This window comes from Cricetulus griseus (assembly GCF_003668045.3).
Source record: "Cricetulus griseus strain 17A/GY chromosome 1 unlocalized genomic scaffold, alternate assembly CriGri-PICRH-1.0 chr1_1, whole genome shotgun sequence".
Lineage (NCBI taxonomy): Eukaryota > Metazoa > Chordata > Mammalia > Rodentia > Cricetidae > Cricetulus > Cricetulus griseus.
Window position 1 is genome coordinate 187,580,309 of NW_023276807.1, and position 21,027 is coordinate 187,601,335.

The 21,027-nt window shown below is 45.4% G+C and overlaps 1 protein-coding gene across 1 annotated transcript in view; it reads right to left on the reverse strand.

The window, feature by feature from the left end:
- Colq (collagen like tail subunit of asymmetric acetylcholinesterase) overlaps window positions 1-21,027 on the reverse strand; it is a 57,334-nt gene that overhangs the window by 13,163 nt on the left and 23,144 nt on the right. Inside the window, exons 3-12 of the mRNA XM_027389507.2 lie at window positions 17,789-17,901; window positions 17,037-17,135; window positions 13,953-13,997; window positions 12,991-13,017; window positions 11,390-11,461; window positions 9,083-9,145; window positions 8,667-8,693; window positions 7,829-7,873; window positions 7,623-7,658; window positions 3,597-3,677 (exon numbers count right to left, since the gene is read on the reverse strand). Of these exons, the coding sequence (XP_027245308.1) occupies window positions 3,597-3,677; window positions 7,623-7,658; window positions 7,829-7,873; window positions 8,667-8,693; window positions 9,083-9,145; window positions 11,390-11,461; window positions 12,991-13,017; window positions 13,953-13,997; window positions 17,037-17,135; window positions 17,789-17,901 (608 nt within the window). The remainder of the gene's footprint in view (window positions 1-3,596; window positions 3,678-7,622; window positions 7,659-7,828; window positions 7,874-8,666; window positions 8,694-9,082; window positions 9,146-11,389; window positions 11,462-12,990; window positions 13,018-13,952; window positions 13,998-17,036; window positions 17,136-17,788; window positions 17,902-21,027) is intronic.

Sequence of the window (21,027 nt, forward strand, 5' to 3'; positions counted from 1 at the left end):
TCATTTCATCACTGTCCCCCTAGGAGACATAAGTTCCATGTGGGCTAGAATCTACCATGTTCATCTTCTCTCCCCAGACCAAATGAAAGAGGAGAAAGAAGCTGGCAACACATGGGGAGGGATTTTTGTCAATCTGTCAGTCAAGACGTTTTACCTCGACAGTGAGGCTGGATAAATCATGTCATTGCTTTATGCCTTGATTTTACCTTCTCTAAATAGGGCCAGAACATACATACCCATCTAGGTTCATTGTGAGGCTAACAAAGGTAGCAGAAGTAAAAATGTGGCTTGTAAAGAATGAGGGGTGATTGGGGAGACAAGCTGATTGTCCTAGTGACTGGCCAGGCTTCGTCTTCACCCATGGAGAAAGAAGTTCTCATTTCCTGAGAGCTTTTTGAGAGCTTTTTGTATACAAGTATACAACTACTTGTATACTCTTAACCAAAGAATAGTCCTCTACTGGAGAAGCTCATCTTTAGCCAATCATACAGCTTTGGAAGAGACACCAGGAGCATCGAGTTCCCTCTCAACAGCCAGACCATCTAAATCAACCACAATGGTCAACAGAGTGACAGATGTCCAAGCCAAATTTCCCTTACACCTAAGATGTCTTGATTGTTCAAAGAGAGTCACACCTGTAGATACTCTATTTCCTATCACAGCACTGAATCCGTGAGGTGCTCTCCTACCAACATGGCTTTAGGGGTCTTCTCCATAATACCAGAGGCGTTCCTAAACTTGTCCCAGGAGACCCATGAGGTTAGTTTGTTTCCAACTCTGCTGTTAATCCTCAGGCCAGGCTAAAGCATTCCACATGGTAACCAAGATGGGTCCCAGAATGGCAAAGGAAGTCACACCAGCTTAATATAGCCAGTAAAGCTTGTTTTTCTAACAGCCAGGCCAGCTGGCTCTGAGCACAGGAAGTGCATGGCTTGAAGGAGCTGGAAACATCCTTGACTCTGACACCAGGAATAGAGGAGTCTTCTACTTAATTGGTCATGCGCAGAAGATGCTATGTCTTTATGGCAGGTTTAACTGAACAGAGTTGTCCAGGAAAAGGACTCTTTATTCCTTATTTGCTGTGAACTCAGGAGGTTTCTCTTGAAGTCATTCTGTCTCCTTAACTGAAGTTTTTTTTGGGGGGGTTGTTTGTTTGTTTGTGGTTCTTGGACTTGAACTCAAGGCCTTATTTTTTTCACACTTGATAAGCACTCTATCACTGATCCATATGCCCAGCCCCTGAAGGTTTTTATGATCAGGTCTACAGCAGCTTTCCTGGACCTGCCTGGAGACAAGTCTGGAAACAGGACCATGATAGAGAGCCATAGCAAGGGGAAAGAACACATGCCCAAAATTCTAACCCTGGTCTTGAAGTTGGCTCAACTGAATGGTCTTGGCAAGCAACAACACCTCACTGGCCCCCAGTTTCCTTGTGAATAAACGAGAGAGATATGAAGGGAGAGAGATTGCATTAAATGATCTCAGAAATCCAGTGTTGGAAATTGTACTCTGGAATCTTCCAGGATTTTTCTTTACTAGTTTGGGATTCATTTACAGTTACTTGAGAAACCATAGTTCTTCTGGATACATGACTCTACACAGGGAGTGAATTCTTGATATGAAGGAAGCTCCAGGGCAGGCTTCCGATAGCAGTCCAGGGGTCTGCAGAGTAGAAAGTCACCGTGGAGGGCATGAGGTAAGCTCCAGCATCTTGTAAAAAGGGGCCAACTTCCTCTCTGTCTCTTCTAAACCCTCCAAGTGATTTTTGTGCAGCTCTTACTGTCATTCCAATATAACTGCCATCATCAGGGTCAACATACAGTCTACTTGGCTTTGACTTTGCCAGAAAAGAAAAAAACTGCCTCAGAAAAGATCTAGAGTACAGAAACCAATAGCCTCACCTTACAACGAATGTAGAAAATTCTAGAATGAAATCATGGTAGGAGAGAACTTTCTCCCTCTTTTTCTGAGCCTGGCACCTGTGGCTTGCTTTTGAAGCCATGTGGCCACGGCACCCTGTGAAACTGTCAAAAACGAGACTAATGTTTTGTGACTTTAAAAACAAACTAAAAGAATCTTGCCATATTTGATTTGAATAACTGCACAAAAATAAAGGCTTTGTTTTCCGTTGAGAAACAAAACAATGTTACCTTGAGGTCCGAATTATCCAGAGCCAGGTCACTTCTGCATTGACTTAGGGAAGAGCATTAGCTTCATAGGGTTACTGTGATTCTGACTCCTGGCTGCACATTAGCATCTCATGAGTGGCTTCAACAAAGCACAGCATATGCTGAAGTCCTTAGGAATCGAGGCCCAGGCAATGGGGTGGGGGTGTTCAGAGGCAAAACCTGGAGATGCAGTCACTGTAGGGGAATCTGTGCTCAGTAAAGGCCTAGGTGATGCTGATGTAAACTGAAGTCTGAGGATCCTCACACCAGCACAATGGAAAAGCTTTGTTGCCAAAGATGCCCTCCTCTCAACATTACCAATGGTCTAGGTGAGCCTCTCCTCCAAGCAATATATTGCCTCCTTATTCATTAAATATGATGTGGGTGTTTTTAGAAGGTGTTTAAAATGTATTGATATCTACAACAGCAAGAAGCTGTACGCATTGTGATTTTAAGCTATAAGTGAAGGACAAAATAACTACATGGTGGACATGAAAGAAATAATTTAAAATATGAGAAAAAATACTTCTCAAACTACACATAACCTCAGCATCTCTGAGGTAGAAGAAGGAATAGCCAGAGTTTGAGGCCAGCCTGGGCTACATGAGGCTCTATTTTAAAGCAACAACAATAAATGAATAAACAAAGAAATTTTAAAGTGAAAGAAAGAATTATGGAAGGATATAATACCCAGATTAAACCATAACCATCAAGAAAATGGAGATAAAAATCCAACTAGCAGGATAGATTTCAAATATTCTTAAGGTCTCATAGTGAGATCCTATCTTAAAGCAAACAACCAAAACATAAAAACAGAAGGTAACATAATACATCTCTCAGGTATATCTGTCCCTTATCAAAAATGCTAGTTTTCCTGTAGGCATTTAGTGCAGACTTCAACATCAGTCCAGAAAAGTGAGCCTCCCCCTCCTTCTTTTCCCAATTCCATAACTTGAATTACCCTGATGACCAGGGGGCTCAGAGCAAATAATTCCCTTAAGCTCTTAACAAATGCAATGAAGAGGATCACTTCCAAATGAGGGGTTTGTTTAGTGAAACTGTCACTAAGGTTCAAAAGACCTGTTAGCTGCAAGGACAGACCTAGGCTGTTCTATAAAACTCAATTTATACCCATTATACTGACTCAGAAAGCAGGTTTGCTGCATAATGATCATTTCTAGTTACTCAGTTAAAATATATGTGTTCCTATGAACCAGGGCCACTCTTGCTTCTAGCCTTGAGTGGAGCCTGTAACCTTGAACCATTAGCTGGAGAGAAGCCTGAACATCGGTAATTAGGCTGTTCTGTCCATTAGCCCTGAGGATGCTTGAATCCAAGGCCATGGAACAGCTCTAGTTGACTCCTGCAAGCTTCTCCACACATCTCCAGGAGGTGTGCCCTCGGCAGGGTAAACCCCAGGATCCTTACCTGCTTGCCTCGTTTTCCTGGTCTCCCCGTGGGGCCTCGGTGTCCTGCTAGCCCAGGTTCTCCCTTTGGACCCATTTCACCCTGAAGGAAAAGAAAGAGAAGCAAGAGAAAGAGTGGACATATCTGTGCTGGTCTCGCCAATCACTGGCCAACGGGACCTCCTCTTCATCATTCTAAGTCTTTTCCAGGTAGGCTGTCCTGAGAACATGGTTAACTGATGAGTTCATATCCAAGGAACAGGAAGAAAGCACACCCCCACAGTGTGACTTAGTGCTGTAGAGCAGTTGGTGCTCTGGTGGTCAAGCAAGAGAGACAACCCCATCCACAGCAGTCACACATGTGACTAGGAAAAGACTTTCTTGTCTAGTTGAAATTTTGCAGAATTGTTTGTTGTGTTTGTTTCTAATACAAACTCGCACTTATGAGTTGGGGTTTTTATGATATTTGGGAACACTCTTGTCCACTGTAATGTTCAATATTTTATAGGGTTTATTTAGGATTACAAGCTCGCTACTGTTTTTCTTTTCTTTCTTTTTTTCTTTTTTCTTTTTTTCTTTTCTTTTTTTTTTTTTTTTTTTTTGAAATAGGGTCTCACTATGTTGCCCTGATTGGCCAGAAATTTGATATGTAGGCCAGGTTAGCCTGGAATTCCTAGACATCCAACTGCCTCTGCCTGCTGGTACTAAGGTGTGTGCCACTCTGTCCAGCATTCTCCATACTTCAGTAGCTATTGCTTTGAGTTCCAACTCACTTCTATCTATTCAGACAACTCCCTTTAGATAGGGTCTCCTGCAGCCCAAGCTGGACTCTACCTCTCTATGTAGCTGAAGATGACCTTGAAGTTTTAAGCCTCTTGCCTCCACCTCCCTTGTGCCAGAGTCACAGAAATGTACCACTACGCCCACCTCAGATGAAAACCCTTTCTGTGAGGAGCAATGTTTCAAGTATGTGTTCAAATAGTCACCATAAAAGTAGTATTAAGGGCTGGATTTCAATCCCCAGCAAACACATGGTGGCCCACAACCATCTATAATAAGATCTGGTGCTCTCTTCTGGCATGGAGGAAGAACACTGTATACATAATAAATAAACCTTTTAAAATATTATTAAAATATGGAAAACAATGTAAATTGCATTCCTGATTGAAAATAACTTTTTCATAGTTCAAGGCCAGCCTTTTGCAAAACTTATTTCTCAGACTGTCAAAATGGCTGTGTTGGTAAAGGTGCTTGCTGCTGAGCCTAAAGACCTGGAACAGGAGCAACAACTTCCACCAGTTCAACTCTGACCTCAATACATGTATTTTGGCATATGTCACACACACACACACACACACACACACACACAGAGAGAGAGAGAGAGAGAGAGAGAGAGAGAGAGAGAGAGAGAGAGAGAGAGAGAGTTTCCCTCCATCTTGGTTTTCCTTAGCTTGTCCTGTCTAGGGTTCCTGTCCCACTTAACTGATTCTGGGGTTATGGACCATGAGGCACATTATTTCTACTTCAAGCAATTGCCCTGCATCCCAAACTGCACCGCCATAATCAGTGTAACAATTGCTACCAGGGAGCTTCTACTTATCAGCAGAAATTGACCATGATGAACCACCCTAGCCACCCAGAGACAGCAACAGACACACAGGCTCCTTTTCAGGCTCTCTAACACAATGGAAAATTCAAGAGGCTATCAATAGATGGTGAGGATCAAGCCCAAGCTGACCCGCCAGCCTAGCAACAAGATGACTCAACTCACTCGGCAATTAAGAATGCTTACTGGTTTTTCAGAGGACCCAAGTTCAATTCCCAGCACCTGTATCAGGTGGCTCACACTGCCTGTAACTCCAGGCAGTTGTGAATTGTCACAAAACTTCCAACTCCAGGGGAGGTCCGAGACCTCCAACCTCCACAGGCACTAATATTCATGGGCACATACCTACACATAGACACACCGTAAATAAATCTTGGAGGAAAAATTGCTCTAAGTCCATGTAGTCTTTCTACCATGCTGTCCTTCAGGATTTTCAGTGGTGAGATTATGATGGGTCAATGGGCCATGGAGATGTTTCACAATTTCCCTGGGCTGTTTAAGGGGCCCAGGGCATGTCTTGTTTGGCTAGGAGAAAACATCAGCGTAAAAAAAAAATATGAATTTTTAAAAAGAGATTGTCTGAAGGAAGTGTGGCCCTTCTCTTTATCAACTAGAAACAGCCAGTAATTTCTTGATCTAATTTCTCTCCTAAGACCTAATTATGGTTATCATATCAGCTGTCTTAAAACAGCCTGCCATGAAAGGGGGAAGATGGCTCTTTTGTTGCCAAGTCTAGTAAATGGTGCAGAAGCCAGAAAAGCCATCATATTTAACGTTACAGTGATTTATGAATCTTTGATGGTCACTGTTGTGGGGAATGAAAACCTAGACCAAGTATCTTAAGGGACTCACTTCTCTTTTGAAGTTTGCTTCAATTTGTTTATATAATTACTCTATTTTTTAAAAGGTATCATCACATCTGGGATAGCAGGAAATGAGTTTCTGACAGGTTAAGGTAAGGATAAGTCATAGTGACTTGAATAACGACTGGAAGTACTTCATCATGCCCTGATGGCTGGGTACTGCCCGGTAAAAATGTTACACTTTAAAGTGAATGTTTAAAAATAATTAAAAATACTAAGAAAATACTTGTTTGCATATTTGTAGAATTTCAGTTTGTGACCTAGGTAAAGATAATAATTTCCAATGTCAATGCCTTACAGCATGAAGATACAGCATTACCATGTTAGCTTAGGTGGCTGTTTGAATGAGAACAACAATACAGACTCAGGTATTTGAGCCGCAGTTGGTGAGATTGTTTTGGAAGGATTAAGAGGTGTGGTCTTGTTGATGGATTTGTGTCACTGGGGGTGGGCTTTGGGTTTCAAAAGACTTGGGCTATGTCCAGTGCATCACACACACACTCTCTCTACATCTCATTTGTGGATCTAGATGGAAGTTCTCAGCTATTCAATACCATGTCTCCACTACCATGGACTTAAGCTTCTGAAATACTTTCTTTCATAACTTGCCTTGGTCATGGTGTCTTATCACAGCAATAGAAAAGTAACCAAGGTAGCTTAGGGGCTGGCCTACATGGTCAATGCTTTATGTCATGAGGACCCAGTGTTTTCATGTTAGCTCAGGAGCTGTTCAGCATGGTCAGTAGCATATCGTGAGAACTCAGCACTGTCATGCCAGGGACTGTTTTACAAGGTCAAAGCCTTACCATGTAAGGACTCAGTGTTTGCAGGTTAGGTTGGGAGATTTTCTACTTGGTCATTTATGCATCTCTCTCTTTATGCTATGGTGTCTTCACTCATCCAACACCCAACCTTACTCCAGATCCTAAACCTAAGTCAAAGTTGCCCCAAATCTGTCAGTCTATTGCCACCTTCACAATTTTTGTTATGTCAATACATCACCCCATGGCTATTTATTGAATAATTTTCCTTTAACACCTAAACTGTTTGCTTTTAAAATTAGGCCTGTCCTAAATGAGATATTAAATATCTCACTTATTTACATAAAATAGTGTCACCTATTTAAAGCAATCCCATGTCCCTCCAACAGTATTTGCCACCCTTGAAGACTATATTGAGTGAAACTAAATCAAATAAATCTCTACTTTGATCCAGGGTCTGAGGGCTAATATGGTTGTGGCTTAGACAGGAGATAGGAGTCGCTCCACACAAAATGTCTGGCTTTTCAATCTTGCCATTGAGCTCCAGGAGGTAGGAGAAGGAAAGAGGGACCTCTCTCCATGGTGTGTGTGGGGGGGTGGGGGTGATAGCCTTTCCCACTAAACTGGAGGTTGACCTCAGACCTCTCTGCTACCCTCTACCCAGTGGATAAGACAACTTGGTCCCCATCTCAAACTGGAACTCTCCACAATTAAAATCAATATCTCTTCAATATCTCTGCCTGAAGGACCAAGAGGAGGGCTCCATTCACTATGTCTGGAGGATCTGAGGTCTGTTAGCTCTACTTCTAGATACTTACTTTCTGTCCCAGCATTCCAGGAAATCCAGGGAAACCCTGTGAAAGGAACAACAAATATTGTGACTGTTTTGAAATGCCACTTGGAACTGGCTATGAATAGATTTAGTCAGTCATTTTCAAGATGGCTATCCCATCAATCCCTAGGTTGGGGAAGCAGGAGCTCCCACTTCTATTAGAAAATATCTCTTGTACACATTTGCCATTACCTTCTCTCCTTTGGGACCCAAGTCACCCCTTTCGCCTCTGGATCCCTAGGAGAAAACCAAAAGAGAGGGTCAATGAACTAATATTGTGCTTGTGTGGTGTGGCAGCAGGAATAAAAGCATTTCAAAATGATAGACTGCCTAGGCCAACACCCTCATTTTTGCAAAGCTCTAGGCTCAAATAATAGTTGATTTGCCCAGTAAAGGAATGCTTCCTGGTTAGATCCCTAAGACCTCTTTTTGTTTGTTTGTTTTGTTTTGGTTTGGTTTTGGTTTTGTTTTTCGAGACAGGGTTTCTCTGTGCAGCTTTGGAGCCTATCCTGGCACTCGCTCTGGAGCCCAGGCTGACCTCGAACTCACAGAGATCCACCTGCCTCTGCCTCCCAATTGCTGGGATTAAAGGCATGCACCGCCAACGCCCGGCGATAAGACCTTTTAATGGTTAGTTGCTAAAGGGAAACTCATAGAAGGTTCTGGGTCTCATATCCTCTCATCTCACAGGGGATGTGTCTGCAGGTGCCTGTTAGTATTTGTTTTGTTTTGGCAGATGAGTGGTAGAAACTTGGCCTAAGGACAAGTCCCCTTCTCCCAGCACCCCTAGCTGACTGACTAAACTCCCTACCTGCCTGCTCTCATTTGCTCCCTGTGGTGGGAGCAGGAGCCTCACTGGGAGGTCCTCTTTACCAGAATCCCCTTCCTCAGGAGGCCGGCACTTCTTCCTCAGCCCATGATGGCTGCCATTGATATCTAAAGAGAGAGCTAGGCCTGTCTCTCACCCACCACCAACTCCAGAGCTGTACCCAGACCAGGATCTGGGATGCCACGAGAGATGAGGACTGACCTTTTCCCCTCTGGATCCAGGGAAGCCCTAAAAGAAAGCAGACTGTTTATACTCAGCCCCCAAGACAGCTTGGTGTGCTGTAAGACTCCCTGAATGTGGTGTTGACATCCACACTCTATTGTGAGTTTTAAGGGGCATGCAGCAGTAAACACAAAGATGTTTAAACCACATAGACGACATAGCTTTTCTCAGCCTTCAAATGCCTAATCTGGAGGCAAAACCCTGATATCTAAAGAGAACAACAGGAACAGAATCCTCGTGTCCCTATAGCCCAGGGCATGATGTCCCCCAAAGGGCTGACTCCCCAGCACAGGGTGAGAGTCCTCCAGTTCTGTCTTCCCCATCTTTGTAGACAGCTGCTGCTCCTCAGTGTTAGAAAGAAGGCCTGGGAATGTCCATCTGGACCACACACTGACCTTAGAGCCCATTGGTCCTCTTGACCCCGGCAAGCCCATCATACCCAGGTCACCTTTTTCACCCTGTGGCAATTAGAAGATGGAAAAGAAGGCCCACAGTGATATTTCTTAGAGAAACAGAAACAGGTGTTGTGGGCAAAATCGGGATGGAACTAGGGTGCTGGAGCTGGGTTGTGAACTTGAAGGCCCATATGCCCTTTGCCTCCTCCCAGGACTCCACTTTCCACCTTTCATTGTCATTGCTGAAATTAAATAGAGAACAAAAATGCCCAACATGGCACAGATTGCCAAACTAAATACTCACTAAGAAGTTGTAAATGGTGATGTTTGAGCTTTTCCTGGAAAGGGTTGTGAGAGGGCAGGGGAGACAGCATGAGGGCCTCAGAAGACAGGCTTGCCACACATAAATTCTTTGTCTGGTTTGCTTTTTGCATAGGGAGGGCCTTTCAGACATCCCATTATACTCTCTCCCTCAGTTTGAAGCCAAGCAGAGGGGAAATCAGCCTCTGGATATGTACCCGGGAGGGAGGTGGTTAATGCATATGATGGGCTCCGTCGTAACTCAGGATAAGTTTGACTCTTAAGCATTCTCTATACTACATAATCGCATGTCATCTCTAATTAGTAGAGATATAAAGTCAACTATATATTGATTGGGGGGTTAACTGTGGGATTTTTGTTTTTGTTTTGAGGCAGGGTCTCATGTATCCCTAGCCAATACCAAATTTAGGTGAAGATGACCTTTGAACAGTTGCCCTGCCTCCCCCTCTGAGTGCTAGGGCTATACGAGATGTGCCACCATGCCTGGCTGCATATTCTGAATTTTAAATGTCTTTTTAAAGTACCTTAAGAGTAAAACTAAGCACGTAAAATTAATTTTGTCAGTATTTTACTTTCATTTAATCTAATTATCACTTCAAAATGTAGTCACTGTAAAATAATGAGATTTTAACTTTACATTTTATTTAGTGTGTGTGTGTGTGTGTGTGTGTGTGTGTGTGTGTGTGTGTGTATGTGTATGTGTATGTGTGTGTGTGTGTGTGTGTGTGTATGCCACAGCACATATATGGAGGTCAGAGGACAACTTCTGGGAGTTGGTTCTCTCCTCCTGCCATGTGGGTTCCAGGGAAGGAACTCAAGTTGCCAGACTTGGTGGCAAACACCTTCACTGACTGATATCTCCCCGGCCCTAAATACAGCTTTATAAATTAAAACTTGGGTGAGTCAAAATTAAACCTTCAGTTCTTCATTTATATTAGGGCTTTTTAAGGATCATATTTTAAGGTCTTCCAGCTATACATGGCTGCCATGGTGGACAGCTTAGCTCTCTGTAGTGGGGATTTTTGCTTGTTTGTTTGTTTGTGGCAGGATCTCATTCTGGCTCAGGCTGACCTGGAACTTACTTTGTAGCCCAGGCTGGCCTCTAAGTCACGGTGATCCTACCTCAGCCTTCTGGGTACTGGGTTTGTAAGAATGAGCCACCATGCCTGGCCATACAGTGAATTTAAAGTTTCCTGCATGTGTGTATGCATACCACGTGCATGCCTTCTACCCACGGAGGCCAGAAAAAGACATTGGATCCCTTGGAACTGGAGTTACAGATAACTATGAGCTGCAATTTGAATGTTGAAAACTGAACACAAGACCTCTGTAAGAGCAAAAGTGCTCTTAACTGTGAGCCACCTCTCTATCTCTGCAGCCCAGGATACAGTGGGTTTAAAGAGAAATCTCCTTGGGATTTTTGTATTACCAACACAGCCAGGAAGGTGCAGCAGCAGAGGATATCTGCTTGCCTTGCCCTGACTTCTGCTGGTCAAATTTACAAGTCATGACCTCTGTGCCCTGCATTCTGTGACGGGCAGCAAGGACACAAACCAATATGGGAGTGTGCTTGCTTTGCATACTCTCTCCTCTCTTCGGGGTAGGATCTTCATCCTTCCAGCCTACCAATACCCCCCAACTTTCCACCTGCCAGATCAGCATGACAGGTGGTAGCTTTCCAGACTCAAGTTCCCTTTGGGTCATCTCAGAGAAACTAAAGAAGAGCATACTAATTCTCAGAACAAAGGGGAAATGGGGCTCCTGGGAAAGAAAGGAACAGCCCCTACTTCTCTATGGGAGCAGAGTCACAGCACTGACCAGGGTCTGCAGGCCACATGAAGGAAAATATAGGCTGGGAGCTGCCTTCCAGCTATTCTCCCTCTAAAGGAAATGGTGTGCTTGACTATTGGCCAGAACCCAGGAGGTAGCCATCTTCCACCTCATGTTCCTATACTACATAAACCCCCAAACACATGCAACACTTACCCTGGGTCCTTCAGGGCCTGGCCAGCCAACAGGCCCAGGCATGCCAGGAACACCTGGGGGTCCAGGTCTACCCTTCAAAGACCAAGAACGAAAGTCAAGATACCTCGATATGCTTCCCTCCATCCAAGTATATCTGGGGTCCTGATAAGGTATAAGGCCACTACATGTGTCCCCCTGTACCTTCATCACGACCCTACAAAGAATGAAGGCCTAAAAACACCATGGCAAAACAGATATGAGTTAGATTTTTGGTGTCATATTATCTTACCAAACAAGGTTTTATTATTTAAGAAATAGAGAAGAGTGGGCAGAAGGATTCTACATTTCTTGGTTTTTCAATTTTTGTCACCTCTATTCACTGTACCATTGGCCTTGCTTCCTGTGAGTTCTCCACAAGGTTGTCATGTGGCATGAGCTGGGACTACGTGGGGAGCAGTGACAGGTGCTGTTGGAGCCCCCTCAAGGACACCTTCCCTGCTTGATGCACCATCCCCCAGTGGTTGCCCTGTTGGCTTCTATCAAAGCCTGAAATCTTGAAGTTCATTTTGGGGCCTTGGAGCTTCCCAGTCACTCCTGAACTTTCCTTCCTACAGCCAACATCCCAGATCTCTTACCACCAAGGTATCAAAGAAGGACAAACAGATAGGCAATCCACACTCCCAAGTTCAGGCTACTCAGGTTGAACTTCCCACCACTCTCTGATGACACCCTTCTCCACTCTTGAGGAGTTCCTCCTGACAGTGCTCCCTTCATAATGTATTCACTTGTATGAGTCTCTGCTTCCAGAGAACCCCACCTCAACTAAGGGTTACAGAAGAGCAACCCTTGTGAAAGAGGATGAGAGCATTAAGCTCCACACTCAGTGGCTCACTTCACAGTTAGCTAGCGATTCAAAACGTTCAGCCAAGGTCTCAGTGATGCCAGATGCTGGTGTATACATTTTGCTTTCCATGTCCATGGCAGACATTATCAATCAACATAGACCTTGATGCATCTGAGCATGGGTCCACAACAGGATTCTCTCTAGGTCAGCATTCAACACAGCTACTGATCTGAGGCTGCCCTTGTTATTTGTACCTTGCAAAAGTCTGTTTATGGCTTCTGCTGAAAATAAAGCCACTGTCATCTTTTTGGCTGGATTTGCTCTTCCTTCAATCATAGTCAAGACCTAGAACTTAAGTGCCAGCACCTTAAGTGACTACAGCGACATCACCTGCTGGTTCTTTCTCTGGCTCTAACGATGGCACATGGCTGGTTCACTCTGAGCCACAGTAACTTCCAAAGCAAAGCCATTTGTTCCTGTCTGCTCAAGCACTTTATTCCAGCCTAATTAAGTAGTGAAGATCATTTTGTGTCGCTGTTTGGGGACTTGGAGAGTTCTCTGCTGGGAGGCAGGGTGAGGCTGGACAAGTGTGATCAGGCCCAGCAGCCTCTGAGTTTGTTAGATGCCTAGCAGCCACAGGCTCCAGAAAGGCAAGCATGATGACATCCTCAGAGGGAGGGCAGCACCAGCACTCCACCAGGTACTGGGGGCCACTGAACACACATGCATGCATGCATGCATGCAGCACAGTTGCCCGTCAAAGCAGCAGGGGTCATACCTTCCTTCCGGGGCGGCCAAGATCCCCCTGTGCAGAGAGAAGACAGATAAACAAAGGTTGTTTGGAAGTGACATTCGGGAATAATCAGAACACTTAGTAGGGTGTGGCTGTGGCTCAGTCAGTCAGCTGGTCACTCGACCAGTTATAGCGTGCCTGCCCTGCCAACGGCCCGAAGCAGGACACAGCAATAGCATTCCCTACTACAGCTGCAGCCATTCATCAGGAGCCCTCCTCATCTGCTAAGACAGAGAGAGCACATATTTTTTCCAGTTTTTTTTTTTAATTTTATTAGTTCAAATTAGGAACAAGCTTGCTTCACATGTCAATCCCTTCTCCCTCTCCCTCCCCTCCACCCAACATCCCACCTGCCCCTAGCCATCCCCCCTCCACTCCCCAGGCAGGGTAAGGCCCTCAAAAGGGGCTCCCCAAAATCTACCACATCATCCTGGGCCAGGCCTAGGCCCTTCCCCATGTGTTCAGGCCAAGAAAGCATCCCTTCACATGGGATGGGCTCTCAAAATCCCCTCTTCTTTTTTTTTAAGACCTTACATATTTAATGCAGTGAGTTACCCCTGTACAAATGGAAAAAAATTAAGTTCAACATTTAAGTTCAACAGACCAATATGGCTGTTAATTTTTGTACAATGCCAACTCAACATGGTAAACTGGGATACTTTTTTCCAAAGTTGACAGCACAGCTAAAGTTTCCAAAATTCAATATATATATATATATATATATATATATATATATATATATATATATATATATATGGCAGTATGTTATGCATCAATAGCAGCAAACAGATTTTCCAGGTTCTGCAGTCATTTGAACAAAATTGTAGAGACATCCAGCACTGAGAGAACATATTTTGATATCTCAATCAGAACATTCTCAGTGGCACCCCAGAAAGTGAGCTGTAACTACCGAAGCAAGGTGGGACTAAGAAAGCAGTGGCTCATACCTTTTCTCCCTTTGGTCCTGTCTTGCCAGGAAGCCCCGGTGGACCCTATACAATCAAGATAAGAAATGAAGAAAGCATATACCCAACCAAGGCGAGACTGCAGGGAAGGGTTTGTGGTAGGGGTCTGTGGCACTGGGCCTTTCTTTACAGAGCAAGCAGACTCTCTGCACGGGTGCTCCAGGCACCCCTGCAGAAGCCTTTTGTTCCTCTTCCTCCTGATTTTGCTTTTCTCCTGAGAATCCTTCCCTGCTTGGTAAGATCAACAACAGAGCCTTGAAGAAGCCCCCCTACTAAGATCATGATACACCTCAGCCTCAGGGATCCTCCATTGCCTTGGCCTATTCCTGAGGCCCCATAGGGGGGCGGGAAGGGGACAAGTTAAGTTTTGCAGCCGGTGATTCAGATATCCCCAGGAAGGAACTGGGCTTCATGGACCACTCCTATAATCTCAGCACTCCAGAACTAGAGACAGGAGAATCAGGAGTTTAAGGCCAGCCTTGGCTACATAAGCGAGTTCATGGCCAGCCTGGATCACCTGCGATCCTGTCTTACAAATAACAAAAAGAAAGAGAGAGAGAGAGAGAGAGAGAGAGAGAGAGAGAGAGAGAGAGAAGAGAGAGAGAGGAGGGAGGAAGAAGAAGAAGAAGAAGAAGAAGAAGAAGAAGAAGAAGAAGAAGAAGAAGAAGAAGAAGAAGAAGAAGAAGAAGAAGAAAAATAAGAAAAGCATTCCCACAAATGACCTGTGGATTTCAGGTGCTGAATAACCCCCTCCTCCCACTTTCCCTAAGGTAAGGATCATGTGTGTCCCACTGCCAGCAATAGGAGATGGGTGGCTCCAGCCAGAGGCTGTAAAAACACCAGGATTTTGCACCTCCACATCTGTCTTCTGCTCACACATCTGTGGATGGCTCAGTTGATGACTATTTTCCAAATTCCTGGGAATGGCAGAGAGAAATCCATCCCAAATCCCTTAGCTTCCACCATATGCCTACTGTTTGCAAGTGAACAACACAAGGAAAAGTCTATTGGAAGTTTGGCTTCTCCAAAACCTGTCACTGAGTTACAATTTCCCCAGGATCATTGAAAAATTCCAAAGCTCAGGCCATACCCAGACTAATTGAATGACTGTCTGGGGCAATGGGAGTTGGTGAGGAAATAAGTGTCAGGAATAAGCATTTGAAATTCCCGGGGGTCTTCTTGTGAAGATAAAATTGGGAGACACCACTTTTGGTTTATCTGCCGTCTATTTGAGGAAGTAGAGTTCTTTATTCTGCCAAGCCTTCCATTTCTTGAAATGGTTAGAACTATTCTATAAGATTATTGAGCTTGGCACCCACCAAACAAATACAGATTCTGACCAAATGAAAGGGGCAGCAGAGCCTCCATGTGACTCAGAGGAGCTTGCAGGAGCTCAGAGATGCACTAGTGTGACTGGGGCTGCTGTTCTAATGTGAAGAGAGGATGGCCCTCCTTCTACATGCTCTGTTGGTCCTCAGGAGCATCAAGACATGTCAGAGGAGAGTGCTGAAGGTGGGATGTAGGAGTCCACCTTAGAGGAATCACATCTGGTCTTTCCTCAGACTTCCAGCCCCTCTGGCCTCTGAGCTCAAAGTCATTTTCACTATACTATTCTTCAGATGCTTTTATTGTTTCCTTATTTATTTTGCTTTTGAGACAGAGTCTCTTACTATGTAGCCTAGGCTAGTCTTAAACTCGGGATCCTCTTGCCTCAGTCTCCCAAGTGCTGGGGTAATAAACCTGTCATCATACCTGGGTCAATACATGTAAATAGGGAACAGGCTATGTATAGCCCACAGGTGGGGTAGACTGTGAAGTGGGGTGAACAATATCCCTGTCCCTGCAGACATGGGATCCGTAACTTTTCCTCTACAAAGCCAGAGAATAATCCTCCTAGGCTTGGAGGGTCACATCTGCTGTCTGCCAGGCTCCTCAGCTCTGCCCTGATAGCCTGAAAACAGCCATAGAGAGTAAAACCTTAGGTAGAAAACCAGATAAGACTGGGTGCAATGCTGTAGTTTTAAATTTAGTAATTGCAAAAAGTTTTCCGCTCCACTTCTCTCCTTCCTTCCCTGCCACCTCCTGAGATATGGTTTCATTCTATAGCCCAAGCAGTTCTGGAACTCACTATTCAGTTCGGTCTGGTTTCAAACTCGTGGTAATCCTCGTGCCTCAGCATCCTCTGAGTGCTGGAATCAGAGCTCTGTGTCACCATGCTTGGCTGAGAAAAGTAGCACTAAGAAGGTAACATGAAAGCCAACCTCTGAGTGACTAGGAGGAGCTGTAAAAACCAGGAAGACTAGCAGGGCTCTGAGTGCACAGACCAAGGCTGAGACAAGCTTGGTGTGTGTAAGGAAGACAGGCAGACACTGTAGCTAAGTTGAAAGTGGAGGGTGTGTGAGCCAGTCCAAGGCAGGGTCCACTCATGGGACTTTGTCTTCCAGGTCGGGAAGTTTAGCCTTTAGTCCCCTAATACTAGGAAGCCACTGGAGGTTCACATAACTGAGTAGTGATGTCTATGCCTCCTGACAAAGTCAGCACTCAGGACCTGTGTGCTCCTCCCCTGGAGGACCAGAGCCTCAGAGCAGTTGCAAAAGCCCTCATGGTAGCAGGCCAGCCCCAGGATGAGAGTTTCTATAGTGCACTCCTGTTTGTCTAGAAAGTTATTTCTCTAACAACTTGCTTGTTCCTCACTCTTCTCTTTTACCTTGGGAGGGGGCTGCTTGCAGCAGTTCATAGTCAGGAAAGCTTGGGTAACCTGTCCCTCTGACCACCATGTTCCTGCACTGAGCATGAGCACTTTTAGGTCTGAGGGTAAAGTGGATGGTCACATCTGTATTTGGTGATAGTGACAACAACAACCACTCTATATGAGACCCTCAAATCTATCATGACAGTGAGGCCCGATTCACCCAGAGACTCTTTGGGCTCTGGAGCTAACTGGAGAGGAGCTACCAAAGAAAACCCAGCATGCAGCACATCACAGGTCAGGATCTAGGAGGTGCTGCCCACTAGGCTTCTTTGTCTATGGGAAGACACAAGAGGGATCTGGAAGGGTGCACCCACCTGGGGCCCAGGGGGCCCAGGAGAGCCAAGTGAGCCTTGAATGCAGGGTGATGGTGAAGCCTCAAGTTCCAGAAGATTCTTCATGTCTGGAGAGAGAAGCTTCACAGTAAAGCAATGGGTTAGAGGTCAGACCAATGAAAGAGATGTCCCCCTGGACTCGACACTGCTCGATTTCTATGCAGTGGGAGCCTCTGGACTCTTTTTTTCCCTATGTTGTTGTTGTTTTTGTTTGTTTTTTTTGAAATAGAAAATAAGTTTTTACAGACTGTAATTGTCCTAATGCCTTATATCTAACTGCATTTTGATACCTATTCTCTAACCTCTCTCGACCCTGCCTCCCCATCTCTATCCTCCATATCCCATTTTCGTCTTCCCTTCTCCCATTCTTGCCCCCACCCCAAGAATTTCATAAATACTTTATTTAAAAAAAGAAAATGGGGGGGTCCTGCATCTGAACATCTATCTATGGGAGCTATGAATGCACCCTAGTGTTTCAAAAAGATGAGGCATTTTGCTACTTCTAACTCCCGGGTAAGAAAAATCTCCTTCACAGCTTTAAGATGGCAAGAAAAGATGTGTGGCAAAATTGGTATGATTGGCACAATGCCCCCACCCCCAGGTCTTGGCCCCCGAGTGACGGCACAGCCGCCTCTCTCAAATGAGATTCTGAAGTGGCCATGTTGAGCCAGGCATGGGGCTGACACGGAGGAGTCTGGAGGTTTTCACTCACCGAATAAGTCCAGAGCACTCACCGGACTTCTGCTGCCTCTGAAGAATGGTGGTGGGAACAGCGGGGGAGGCGGAGGTGTCAGTAGGCAGCAAGCTTTGTGGCTGCCCCGCTTCTTCTGATCCAGGCCAGGAAGGGCTGTCCAGAGAAAACTGCTGCTCCTTAGCATGGAGCTAGGGTGACAACCTGTGTCATGCCCACCATGCCCAAGGCACACTAACGTGGTCACCTAAGATTTCCAAATGCAGTTTCTGACCTGTTTGAGTACTACGGACCCTGTTTGTTGCCTGCCCCAGACCTTCTCTTTGTCTCTGATGGATGGGGGTGGTACTCGTGTGTGTGTGTGTGTGTGTGTGTGTGTGTGTGTGTGTGTGTGTGTCCTTTTCTCCTTCAGAGACACACTTTGTAGGTGTGACAAGGAATGTAAAGTTTAGACAGACCCATATTGTGGCCACACACCTAGGCAGTGCTGTGCTTGTGGACCCCTGTGATACTGTCTCAGGAGGAAACGGTTTAGACAGAGAGGTTACCAGGAACAGAGATGGTGCTGACTCCAAGGTGCTCAGAGCCATGATTTGTTTGAAAGACTCAAAACACTCACTTGGGTGCTCCATCTCATGAGAGTCCCATATGTTGGCCTTACCATATGGTTAGTGTCATAGCATGCAACAAGACATAGATTCTACAGTACAGCACAATAGAGTTCTACAAAGTGAACAACAGAGGCCGGTGAACACCAGCCTCTGGGCTTGCCCACAGCCACTGGATCTTAGCACCAGGGATGTGTCATGAAGATGTTTGCATTTTGTGCAAATTGAATCTTGCAGTGGGAATTCCTATGTTTGTCTTCTCTTACTCAGCAAAGTGTCTGAGGGAGTGGAACAGGCTATTGTTTACAGTCTTGCAGCATTCTGCCCTGTGGTTAGGCCATAACAAAGCTATCCATTCTGCTGAGCATCACTGATAGGCATGGGTTAAAATGAAAGGGACAAGAGACAAGTGGGGCAACCTGAACTGCCATTATATACTAGCAGGTGGGAATGGAGGCCGTATCTTCTCTGAAAAATTGCTTGGTGTTTTCCATTAGAGCCAGGACATAGACATTCACCACAGCTCGGTCATTTCATTTCTAGGAATTCACCAATAGAAAGGTGGTTGCACTAGAATGTCTGAATCAGCGGGAGTAGTGTTTTTCAGTCCCTAGTTTTCCTGACACTGCTAACTCCCTCTCTTGTGTGGATATCTGACCTCACAGAACAAGCCCAGGTGGGCTTCCCTATGCCTCTCACACTGAGCTCCAGGTTGAATCTTATCAGTAGGATGCTTTCCTTCACTCACACACCAAGCATCATGGGCCTAGCTACTCTCTTCTCTTTGTTTATCCGTGTCCGTGCTTTTCCATGAGCTAAAACTGTTTCCTTCCTTCTCCCAGCATGAGCTGTGCTTCCTGAGGAGGAGGGCAAGGGCCGGTTTCCAAACCTGTTACACACTAGACCTTGATAAACGGTTGCCAAATTCACAATTTAGTGACAACTGCAAGCGAGGCACCATTTGTGTGGTCTTGTATATAAACATGTCAAATCTTCAGAGCAACCCTGAGCTAAGTGCCACCAACACTGCCATCGTCATTCCCACTTCACTGATCAACCAAGTGAGTCAATTAGTGTAGGGTCAAACAGCGCGCCAGCAGTGGGGCCCATACTTGAACACAAGCAAGCTATTACCAGAGCTTGCTCTTTTGAACTTTGACTCCAAAATGGGTAGAAATTAAGACTGGAACCCAGGAAGGAGGCAGGAACCCCCATAACACTACTTGAGACTACTGTATCAATGCTTTCCAACCAAAGACTGCCAGAAATACAGCCAATGAATAACCAACTTGGGTTTGTTGGTTCATGGCAAGAAGGGAGAACACAGGAGGCACAAAAGAGAAACTTATTCTAGCATTCTGGCTCCTTGCAGATTTGTGGAGGAGACTGAGATGCAAAAGTCTAGCTTTGCTTTGGAGCAGCTGCTACTGAGTAGAATGGGCTATCATCAGGCTTAGTTCTTCTCTGGGAGAAAAGGAAATGGGGAAAAACACAAGCCGATTACATACAAGAATGAGAATGGTCATTTTATGGAGGGATAGCCTTAACTTTTGTCTGTGCTTGGTTATGACTTGGGGATATTCTTGCTTTTGTCCTGATCCACCAGGGTCACAGAGTGGTGCTGTCTGAGGTTGAAATCTATGTGCCTTCGGGGATACTGTGTACACTGGGCTTGGGCAGCTCCAGCTCTTGTGGCTACTGTTCTTCATTTCTTCCTTGTAAATTGTAATTCATATGTATGGGTGTTTGACCTGCATGTATGTCTTTCCTGGGGTATCTGAGACAGTCAGTAGAGTGCATCTCCTGGAGCTAGGGTAACACCCGCCATGTGGTTGCTGAGATTTGAACCCTGGTCACCTGGAAGAACAGCCAGCGCTCTTAACTACAGAGCCATCCTCCAGCCCCCACTGCTCTCTTTCTTGTTAGAAAATGATAGTTATGTTTTCAAGCTTTACTCTACCACCAGTTCTTTCCCAGTTAGAGAAGCCAGGAGTAGACAGCTTAAGCTTCTCCAGGCTAGCGAAGAAGGTGCCAGGTACACACTAGCCTCAGAAACCTGTTTCAGTCCCCTCCAGATCATTCCCTTTGCCTTCCTATTGCCGCAGTAGACAGCAAAGATCCAAGGCAGTTCTCCAAAGGGCCCCTCCTGGAAAGAACACCTGGGGGGCTGGCAGCCCATGTGCCTACTTTGCACCATCACCATTGATTTTCCAGTCCATATATGGTTTCCAATGTGGCCTGTCCAGCACCCTGGGAGCCCCTTAATGAAAGAGCTTGGGTGTCTTAATGCAATCGCTTTTCTCACTTCTTCCTGGAAACTGGAGGCATCTTCAGTGAACATAAATTATCAGCTGCTTTTGCTGCCAAAGCATCTGCCTTGAACACTAACCCCATCCCTCCCTATTCTCCCCCTTGACCTACTTCATCCCAGCAGGTGGAGGGCTTGGATTTCTGCCCCTCCCCCAACTCCAGGAGCTGTTTGTTTTTAGCACAGTCTGGTTTATTTACAGCTCATTCCAGCACTGAGTATTTCCATCAGGTGGATGAGTTTGGGAGCAAACGCCCCCCCCCCCGACGCCTTCCACTCTCCCTGTCAATTAAGCTGGGGCTTGAATGTCTATTTTGGTGTTGAGTGGCCCATGGGTCTCTCCCTGGCCTGTGCTGTCTCTGCTGG